The sequence below is a fragment of the Apteryx rowi genome, unplaced genomic scaffold (assembly GCF_003343035.1).
Source record: "Apteryx rowi isolate R43461 unplaced genomic scaffold, aptRow1 scaffold_313, whole genome shotgun sequence".
Taxonomy (NCBI): Eukaryota; Metazoa; Chordata; class Aves; order Apterygiformes; family Apterygidae; genus Apteryx; species Apteryx rowi.
The window spans coordinates 656,890-668,436 of NW_020449564.1; the positions used below are offsets into that span (position 1 = coordinate 656,890).

General features: G+C 36.2%; 1 protein-coding gene across 3 annotated transcripts in view; it reads right to left on the reverse strand.

Annotated features, from left to right (window-relative positions):
• PHF3 (PHD finger protein 3) overlaps positions 1–10,911 on the reverse strand; it is a 48,955-nt gene extending 38,044 nt beyond the window's left edge. For 2 of the 3 annotated variants that reach the window (XM_026070580.1, XM_026070582.1), the window contains exons 1-2: positions 10,651–10,911; positions 568–729 (exon numbers count right to left, since the gene is read on the reverse strand). In XM_026070580.1, coding sequence (XP_025926365.1) covers positions 568–729; positions 10,651–10,894 — 406 coding nt within the window. In that variant the 5' untranslated portion in view covers positions 10,895–10,911. Of the gene's footprint in view, positions 1–567; positions 730–983; positions 1,057–10,650 lie in introns of all 3 variants that reach the window. The other variant, XM_026070583.1, reaches the window with a different exon arrangement.
• Between the last annotated feature and the right edge of the window lie 636 nt (positions 10,912–11,547).

Genomic DNA, 11,547 nt, shown 5'->3' on the forward strand with positions numbered 1-11,547 from the left:
TACAATTAGCTACCACGCAGAATTTAAGTACTTGATTAAAATACTTAAGCATGTTCAGATATGTGGATGAAAGACTTAAAAGTGCAATTAATAACCTAATTCAAAACAAAAAGAAAATACATTAATATGAATAAATAGAATTAAATTTTTAATTAGAAATAAAGAGCCATTCCAATATCTAATCTAATATCCAATCTAATACTCCAGTACTGTTTGAAAATACAAAATGGCTCTATGAGTTTACATCTAATTTCTTCATATAGATTAAATCTTTGTTGGCGAAGAACACCAATGCTAATCTGATGCAGGTAAAAAAATCTCAAAAATGAGTTTGAGGACCCCAGACCATAAGGAAGACATCAAATATTTATTATAAAGAAAATCAAACTGAATAGCACCCTATGAATGCTGAATTCTAGCTACAATTCAAGCAAATGGGAAGTGCCTGTATTATAATTCACGCAACCATATAGTAAAGCTTTAAAGTTTATAAATGTTAGGAATGGCTTATAAAAATTCAACTGACATCAAATATGCAAAAGCATTCATCATCTGTTGAATGATCACCTTGTGCCATTAAACGTGGAGATTTTCTTGGTGATGTGACTGATGTTTCTTCTGAACGGCTCCTCAAATTCCTGCTAGGTAAAATTAGCTCATCTTCATCGATGGTGTCGTTACCACTCTCTTTAACTCCTTCTTCATCCATAATATCATCAAGACTAATAACTGGAAAAAAACAAAAACAGAAAGGAGCCTAAAACTTAAAATGATCAAAAATGTTATAGCTGTAAGATTGAGCAAGGCAGGGGAAAAGACAAGGGATATAAATAAAACAGGGCCATCTAAAAACAAACAAAAGGAAAAAATGAAGAAAGGCAAGACAGAAAATTCCCATGTGAGGCAGTTTCAGTGCAGAAGAAGCTATCACCCAAAGTTTAAAATTTTTGTAGATAGTCCTTATAGCTTTTTGGTGGACTCACATTTTTATTGTTTTTTGCCACAGGAAGGTCCCCAGTCTTAGAGGATCAGCTGTCCCTCACTGTCCCTTCCCACCTAAGAAAAAGTGAAGAAAGGTGAACAGCAGAAAGAGCTGATCCAGAAGTGCAAAGAGTTTAAATCACAGTTTTCTCGTAGGACACAATTAAAGCTGTAAGTCCCACCCACATCACATATCTGCGCCTGCAACCCCTTTTCAGAAGGGCAGAGTGCAGCATGCACTAGTCTCCAGCCAGTGCCTGAGAACATTGTCTTCGCCAAACTCCTAACCTCCACTAACCTGAGAAGGGTCCCAGAGGTTGCTCCTGAAAATAGGTTTCCTAAGAGGCCACTGTACCACTGTACCAGCCATTCCCCTCACTTTCTCTAAGTTTGGTTCTGCAATGGCAGCCTCTCCTATCCCAAGATCCTATGTGTGATTAATGAATCCCGGTCCCTGTAGGATGCGAAATCTGTGAAATCAAGCTAAACCCCCAAGTGATTTTGTAAAACATGTAGGAGGGTTTGACAAATACAGCACAGACTCCAAACAACCAAACAAAGCCTGTTTTTCACTATTCAGGCACCTACCTAGAAGCATTTTTAAGACAGGTTAACTTACATGACAGAAAAAAGATCTCTAAAAATTTCTAACAATTGCTTATTTAAAACAGATTTAAATGAATATATTTATCTTAGAAATCAAAACAATCAAGAAGTTAATAGAAATTAAAAATTGTTAGAATTTTTAGATTGTCTTGGAAAATCTATTAATTCCTGCTCCTTTTCAAATGATGTTACCACAGCTTTAAAAAAAGGAAGTGTTTTTGTGAAAACAATGCAATAATGAGCATAATTTTAAAATAACAAAAAATAAAAGTTGTAAAACTGCTAAGGCCAAACGGTGATCCACAATCAAGTCTAGCAAGACTCTCATTCAGCCCACAAGCTTCTGTCATGAAGAACAAAAAACCCTGTTAATTTTAAAGTTAAGTATTAGAAAGGTTTTAAGCAGCCTCTTGAAGAAGGCTGACCTTGGCACCAGGTAAACAGCATTCTGGACCATGATAATTAGACAGCCAGCAGCAGCTGAATGCTAGGAGTTTCTTGAGCTGACAGTTTATTGTTATTGATTTATATTTAAACCATAATTTTTAGTGACTGCATTGTATACCTCAGTTTACAAGAAAAATGTATTTTTGGAAGTTACTGGCAGCTTTCTTTTCAATCCAGAGAGGCATCTTTATGCATGTGCGTGTATACATATACGTATCCCACACGAGCTGCAGAGGACTGATAATACTAGTCTCGCCCCACTCATGTGAGTGCTCCTTAATCACTTGATTGCCAGAAGCTAAAAAGACATACTGGGAAAGAGACCGCACTGTAACTGCCCTGTTAGACCTTATTATCCTCTAAATATCTGATATTGGGAGCCACTGTCCAAGACAGGAAACTATACAAGATGGACCCTTATCCTAACCCAGACTGTCCATTCTTATATTCTCAAAGATTATGTTACTCCAATAGTTCTGCACTTTGTTATTAGCATTCTTATTATAGCAGTGTTCTTACAAAATGTGGAATTGGTATTAGGGACTAGGCTGTGACAAAAGAGACTCTTGACAGATCCTCTTCCGTCTCTTCAGTGCAGAACTAAACTAACTATGGAAGGTAACGCAATGAATAAAGACTACTCAGACAACTTTTGAAACAATTTTGGAGCAGGTTTTAGGGCTGCCATTACAGCTCCAGGTTTTACAATGTTCTTGAGCAAGTTATTTAATTTACACACCTTTCTTTATTAAGATAAGGGACAAATACAGTCTGTTATTGACAGCTATTAGTTTGAAGTATTAGAATGAAAGTATTTTCATACTTACAAGACTCTGTGCTGTAGCTTTAATTTTACAGAGAAATTTGAAGCACAGAATCTTGTTACTTTCAAACCATCTGAGCTCTAATTCAGCTCTTACAACACTATGAGGCTGGATGAGGAGCGTTCAACACAGAACCCTGCTGGGAAAAGAAAAAGTGACAGGGAGCAGTAACAGACACAGAGAAGGAGACTAGAAAATTACATTATGAAAGGAAAGTGGAGGCAGAGAGACAGGTTTGGAAAGAGGAACCTGACAAACAGAAAGAGACAGAATCAAAAGGACAGAAAGGGGTATAGGTGACCTCAGTAATATATATCTGAAGAAATTAAGACAGAGATAAATGACAGAAAATCAGCTAGGAGGAAGGAAAAAAAAAAAACAAGAAAAACTCAAATTGGAACAGAAAAGTTGTAAACTACTGTACAATTTAACAAGCTCCGAATAAGGAAAATATGAGTCATATTCAATATATGTACACTGAAAAATGCACCATTGCTACCAACTTAATGTTTTAAGTCTCTCAGTTATCCACAATATTCCAAAAGCATTAAAAATACCAAACTACCGGTGGTGTGCTACCGCCACACGTAGTGAAAATAGTTTACTTGCAAATTTAAAGGAAAAGTTTCTGTGTATTAAAACAGTAGTGAGACAGCTTTTTAATTCCTCATCCATGTTAAATTGAGGAAAACAAGATGTCTGAATTGCTAGGGGAAGAGGAAGGAGGGAAGGAGAATTACTCCTAAAATAACATCCAAAACTCACATGTCTTTATTTTCCTCATTTTTATTAACATAACTCTTCCCTTGATTATCTACAGCCAAAATTTAGACACACTGGTCAAAGTAAGTCTAAATTGCAGAAAGTTTTTTTCCCTGCAGATGCTGTAACCGGTTTCCTTTTGCTTACCTACACACAGAGAACAGAATTTCACTATTCCTGCTTTGTGTAGTTGTAAATGCTACCTGCACCTGTATCATGATAACAGCAGAACTGAACAAGTTCAAGGCTGATTCCATATTTGAATTCTAAAAGCATCACAGATGTTATGCAAATGGTTGTACATTTTAAAATTGCTACCATGTTATATGCTGCTGATGACCTAAGAACCAGCATTAAGTTTTAGTGGAAAAAAAACAGAAACAACCTAAAGCAGTAACTAATGCGCATATCCAGGTAAACCTTAAGCAGCACTAATAATAAACCAATAAAGCAATGAAATATATGTGTTTATAGTGGAAGAAATAACACTAAATCTCAGACTCTACAAATGAAGATGGCCTATTTATCTTTTTCCTATTGACATCCGAGATGCATATGTTCAAGAAGCAGAATTAAAAATATACTTTGATAGACAAAAATACAACCTTCAAGAGAGATGAAATCATTAATGATATTTACATAAGAAATACATAATGATATTTATGTAATTTACATAAGAAAACACCAAATTCCAATTATTTTAGGATTTTTTTCCTGTAAGCATGTAATCTGTTTAATTGAAAAGAATTTGTCTATCACTACCTTGTACTAACCCTGCAAGGCAAGAAAAGAATCACAGTAGCTAGCCTTTGAAATATTAAATTAAACATTTACTCCTGGTTCTCTGTTAATCCCCAAGTTGTAAAGAGGGCTTTTTCCCATCTTTAAGAATAAAAATATATGAAAGAATTAGGATTAACAAATGTAACAAGACAGCTTGAATCTTGACAGAGGATTGAATCCCCATTAAAAAAAAAAAAAAAAAGGAGTTACATCACAGGGCTATGGATTCAAAATTCTCTGGCTATGGCAGCCTGTTACTTTGGATGTAGAGAGTAGTAAAAAAAAATTCCAACAACAAAATAAAAATACAGTAAACCAGGCAGATACTTTTATTAAGAGAGCCTTTAAATGACTTCTGTGATTTGCGAACACTTTAACTGCCTTGCAAACCTTTTTACAGATCCAGCATCTCTCCATCTGTGAAACTGATCCAAAGGAATAAACAACTCATATTTCAGAAGGACCTAAAGTGGGGAAAACTGGTAGTTTGTTACCTACAAACCAAAAAGCATGCAAAATAAACATTTTCCAGGTTCTCAATATAATAGCAATATAGCAGACTTAAATTTTATACAGAAAAGTTACTACCTTAGTCACAAGACAGTGTGCAACTGTTCACATGGAGAGCTTGGAGGAAGGAAGGCAGGGAGAGGTAAGAATACTGAGAGAAACTTGTAGACCCTATTTTGGGTAGCAATCTGAAGGTTAGATTCACAATTACTTCATGTGCAGGAGAAAAATAAACGTACATTTGCTTTCAGTGAAAAGAGACTGAATTTGCTAACACAGCCAGCCAGAATGCTGGCTAAAGAAAAGTATTTGCAGTCTGAACAACTCTTTTGGCTCCAAAGATTTAGTAGGTGATCACAATTTTAGCAGAGGTAATAGTGCTTTCAACAGTACTAATGAAACCACAGAATAAAATTACAAAGAGAGCAGTCTGCACTTGGGGGAAACACTTTCACTTTCCAAGCAGCAGTCTAGAGGGACAGGAAAAAAGGGGTAATTAAAAAGATGTCCTCGACACCCTCTGCATGCTCTCTTAYAGGGCCAGTCTTCCTCAACATTTGTTAGAGATACCTGATGTGATAAATGTACCCATAAGCTTAATCACTTGAAGGTGTGATTTTATTATGAAATACCAAATGTCTCCAAAAAATATACAGTGCAAATGCCATTCCCTCCATTATATGCATAATAAAGCAAACAGCTCTAGGGAATGATATTCTGAAAAACTACAGCATCCACGATAACTGAGAAATACCAATTTAGCATGATCACTGTGATTACTTAGTTTGATCTTGGCTTATATATCAATTATGCCAGATGCGACAGGGGAAGCGTCTGTGGCTGTTTACCACAAATAAGATAAATTGCCACTGTTCCATGACTAAACTCCATGTGATTTACAGTGAAGGAAATCATGTGATCTTAGCTATAAGGGTATCCAATCTGACCTGCTATGCTAACAAGCTTTTAAAATTAGTGGATAAGCTTTTAACAAGAAATAAGAACAACAAAAAACACCTCATCATCATGGTACCATACAAAGTTTTTTTTTTTTTTAATGTTGCTCTCAAAAGTTACACCATATCCTAAGCTTTGCATTTTCAACTTATGATCACAGAATTACTCAGAAGGAGAAGGAAAAAAAAAAACAAAAAGAAAAAAAAGAAAAGGAAAGAAAACATGAAAGATTGCCCAGCAACTGTTCTACACAATCTACCCTCCTGTCCTGATTATTCAGCTTGTGGGAGAAACACCACCCTCCTGTACTGATGACCAGATAAGGCACAAAGAAACAATCAAGACCTAAAACATAATATGGGACGCTTTTGATAGTTTCTGAAACTTTGGCTTCACTTTAAACTAATCCTTCAAAGCCTCATTTTGTCAAATTCTGTCCTCTAACTGGCCAAGAGAGTGGTTTTACCAACTTCCGCTACAGGCACTAGGCCTTTACTGCCAGACAGTAAACAGCTTTCACTATGGCTAAATCCCTACAAATTGCAGTGAGTAACAAGACCTGTGAAGAGCTGGTACCTCCATTCACTGAAATAAGAGAAGACTTCCTAACTGTGCTACCTACAGCAGCAGGAATCTGCTTGGTCTAACCCCACAAACCAACTACGTTTTCAGTTTCAGTCACTCATTGCAAACACATCGTAAAAGGATCTCAGCATATCATCCATTAATTTGTTCCACATCCTTTCCAGCTTGTGGAAGAGTCAAGAATAGTTATTTCCACCTTTGCCCACAGCCATTTTCAGAAGGTCCTGTCCAAATGAGCAGTGTTCTCCAAACTGTTCAGTCAAAGCTGAACAAGACAACCCCATTCCGTTACTCAGTGGCAATTAGGAAGCAAGCTCACAGAGTAGACAAAGACCGGCAACGTCATCTAACCGAAAAAAACATTTAGATCCAGCACAGAACAGGTTCAGGAAGAGACGTGAACATGAAACTGCTTTACTAGCACTGATAAATCTCCTATCAGGAGACAGGCAACAGCATTCTCATGCTCTTTGCTATCTGTCATACCTCAGCAGCGCTGACCACAAGATCTCACCATCTTCCCTGACAGAAGTACACAGAGACTTACTTGCAAAATGGTTTGCGTGCTTGCTGGGCAGATGCCTCTGACAAGCAGCGACTGGAAATTAAACTTGAATTCACATAAAAATCTATGTGGTTCTGTTCAACTTTAATATAGATGAGTACTTGAACTATTTAAAGGACATGCAACCAATTGTTAGCAGCATCGATCACATACAGTCAGACCATCACTATAAAAAAGGGCTTAGTATTAACAAAAGTTTAGTTCATGGTTAATGATGTGCAAGATAAACCCTACAGCTGAGTAAGACAGATGCAGCATTGATGAGCAGTAGCTTTGGATGAAGCCTGGAAACAACATCCAGCAAGAACTGATGTCAATCCAGCAGTAAAAAAAAAAAATAAATAAATAAATAAATAAATAAAGCTGAAAACAGACCCATACCTGAAAGTCAACTTAAGAGCAAGAAAAGGGAAATGTTTTTCAGACAAACACAGCTGGTAGCCAAAAAGATCTGATCTCTGAAGGAGAGCAGAGAAAATGCTGTCACAATCGTGAAAAAAATTAATATGTGGGTAAGCGGGCCTGATATCAGCCTTTCTCAAACCTGCCAACTCAGAAATGTACTCATGCTCACGAAGAAAATTTCATATTTAGAGACATGGTATAACACCTTTCAGTTGCAGGCGTATGAAGTCAACATACTTGTTTTGGGCACAGGTTTGCGAATACTCTTGAACTTTTTGCTCAAACCAGGCTTTCACAGCAGTATTAATGAGCCATACCTTCCGTTCCTCCATTTTATCTATGAGACCCTATTCCATTTTAGCCAAACCATCTCATTCTAACTATTTATACCTTTATCTCTTCAGTTAGCTCGCAGCAGTGGAATATGCTACAGCATGAAAACTTCACCACTTTATAAATGTAAATGTGGACAGAACAGAGTATATTTTAGTTATTCATGGTCCAGCAAGCATGCTAAATCTATCCTTTGCTGTTTAAACTGGCCTTCTGAATTAATTTTCATGAGCTTTTTGCTCCTTTTATTAAACTGTTCCATGGAATAGACATGGGTTATGCAAAATACTGTTTGAAGGTCTAAAATAAGGTTATGGTAGATAAATTTCTACCTTTGGAAAAACTGAACTCTTCTTCAGGAATCAGCTCAAGACTGCCAACAGAATTAAAGACTGTAAGAAACAACATTTCTTAGGTCTTGCTCTGCTTAACATGAATAGGTAACAGTAAGTGTACTTAAAACCAGTAAAATCTTACCAAAAATACATTTCAATATGTACACCTTTTGTTCTAGGGAAGGGATAAGAGAATAGCCAACAGACAACCATCCTGTTACCATACCACTCAACGCACTATAGGACAAACTCATATTAAGATTCTACACAGGAAGAATTAAAAGAGAGAGAGAGAGAGAGAGAGAACTGGATGGATCAGAAAATAGCAAAATATCTTTCTGTATGGCACAGTCTTGTAGCTCTAAGGATATAAGCAAGGCAAGCTTTGTGGGAAGAGCTATTATTTTCTCTTCTTCAGACAAACCATTGTTGGGATAGAGATAAGCTTTCATGCATACAATCTGGAAAAAAACAAAAACAAAAAAACCCCCAGCCTTTGTATCAGTAGTTCTAACAAGGGATACTATCCTCTTGTATGACTGCACTCTTACCAGTAGACAACATAAGTTGTATTAGATGACCAACAAGCCTTTCAGACAAATCAAAAGAATGATGAACTGCACAAACACTCAGGGAAGACAGACAAGCAAAGAAACATAGCTTCAAACTGATAATTGTTATTCCCAGCTAAAAAAAAACAAACCAACCAAACAAAAAAACCCCACACACCACACTGTGGTCATACCTATAAAGAACAAGCAACAGCAAGAGCATTCTCTGATCTTCTGAATCCCCACTACATGAATTTCAAATCGCATGTTTTCATTTACTTACTAAAAAATGTGATTCTACAAATTAAAAAAAAGTAAATACAAGAACTGAGCATAAATCAAATCAGTTTTGATTCCCTGAGTCTGCAGGCAGCCTGAAACAGTAAGTCTCAAATTTTATTTTAACAGACAGCAAGCTTAAAACTTGCATATGATTATTTAAATATCAATAGTATTAATTATTCCACTGATGATCACTTTTAGGAGAAATATCCAGCTAGCGTGCCAAAAAGCCCCAAAATCTCTCCATGTAACTACCAAAATATCCAGCTGTATCCTACCAGCTAATACACAAATTTTAAATGCAGTATAGGCTTACTGAAGGATGCACAGCTGTTGATAGCATGAAACTAGAATCTGCATCACTGTTTTACTGGGAGGAGATAAAAGATTTGGAGAGGAAGAATTTGGTTTGGTTGTGGAATTCTTTTATTTCTTTACACACATTAAGATTCAGATAGTTTTGTTCAGTAGGTTAAAGGGAAATAAGTATAAGGATATGGAATACGGCAAGAACAATAGAAAACTTTAAAGATGACCTCAAATCATGTTGTACTGAAGTAGCAAAAAAATCAAATATTTTGTTTTGGCTTTGTAGTTCACTTTTATCACTACCTCAGTCAACAGCATCTTTGATTTACCATTCTCCTTGTAAGACCACTCAATTTAGTGAAGGTGCAAATTTAGTCTGTTGGCAGAAATAAAATACATCCTGTATGAGGAAATGGTCAAGATTTTCAGAAACAGTTCATGAAAGTTTCTAGAACGCTTTTAGATGTGGATACAGTTAAAGTTATTTACAGTACTCTACAATACTGTTTTTTCAGTAACCAACCTAAAAATTTATTTTTTACTTCCGGTCAAATAAGAAAAGCTATTCACACAGAATCGCTGAGGTTGGAAGGGACCTCTGGAGATCATCTAGTCCAACCCCCCTGCTCAAGCAGGGTCACCTAGAGCACATTGCACAGGATTGCATCCAGGTGCGTTTTGAATATCTCCAGAGAAGGAGACTCCATTAAGCATAGAAGAATATATTTTCATCTCTAACACTAAATTCAGTGCAATTATTCCAGCTAAATATTAACATAAGTGATTTTTAGAAACTAGACCACTGATTTTTCTTTTTTTGATCTTTCAAACTGCTTCAAAACTCCTAATACTATTCTCATTTACCACTTTATTCTGAATTAATTCCAATTCAAGTGTTTCCAAACATTAGTGAAGAACTGTATTATCTATCCAGTGTTTTGTTTGAAACCAAACAAAGCAAAACACCCAGCATCTGGTACTGGTACCCAGCTCAGTACTAGAACTCCTAGTACTAACAGAGTAACCATAAAGTTAGAGCAATAATTTGTACAACTCAAACACTCCTATTGCTAACCCTGAATTATTAAAATTTTGAAAGCAACTGGTGACTTCCCTGATTGGGCACAGTACTTAGGCTAAACAAGTCACGGCTTTACTTGGGGAAAATTTACATGTACTCAAAACAAAGCCTGAATTACTTCTGATCCAGATTAGGAGGAGCCTTTTGTCATTGCTACATGACCAAGTTAAAGAACGAACTGCATGGGTTTTAAGGCCTGACATGTAAGCAGCGCAACAAAAGGGGCAGGAAGGAGAGAGAAATCCCAAAGTATTATTTCTACATTATCAAAAAGGGATGGCACTAGAGTATTACTGAATTTTAAATTGTAATTTTAAAAAATTGTAAGATTTACCTGTTGAACAAGGCATCTGGAAATTGGGATCATTGCTATCCAAAACAGGCAAACAGAACTGGGCACTTGCAGATCCTAGCATAGGATCCTTATCGCTGAGCATGTTCTTCAGCGAATCCTCTAAGAGATTTTGACTTGTACTAAAATCCTCACAGACTTCATTCTCCAGGTTGGATCCTAGAAATAGGGCATCATCTAAGTGTTCAGTAGGAATTAAATGGTTAAATGTATCAACTATATCCATGAAGACTCCTGTGTGTCTTTCAGCCCTATAGAAAGACAAGAAAAATACCATAAGAATATAAGCTACAAATTGTAAAACACCTAAGAAACCAGCAAATTGTTTTGGTTGTTGCGCTTTATAAAGAATGTTTAAGGTATTTTAGAATTGTAACAAAAAAATTCTGCTTATGGCTTAGAATGCCTCACTGCAGATCTAAAACCTTTTTTTTTTTCTAATTGATTAAAAGAACTCACGTGATAGAAGAGTTTATATTTATAACCTATCAGCATCAGAGTGCTGCCATTTCTACAGATTGTATATAACAAGGGTTAACTGAAACATCTCCTTTCTAAAATTTGTTTAGACCTTAACCAAGCAGGGTGGGGGAGGGGAAAGGAGGGAGTATGCACAGGGAATCAAGAATAACTAAACCTGGGAAGTAGTACTGTGAGGGCACATCTTTCTTCATCTTTAAATATAAAAATCCTGCACTAACCTCAATGGAGCCGAGAAAGCTCAGGAGCTGGGCCCCAAATTAGGAGAGACTATATTTCCATTCATGCAGAAACTATCAAGTACTTTATAGCAAGTGACTATTTTTAAGCAGAAAAGTCTTATCCCATATTATATTTCACCTATTATTATATTCAGTAAACGTACAGAAATTTTATATG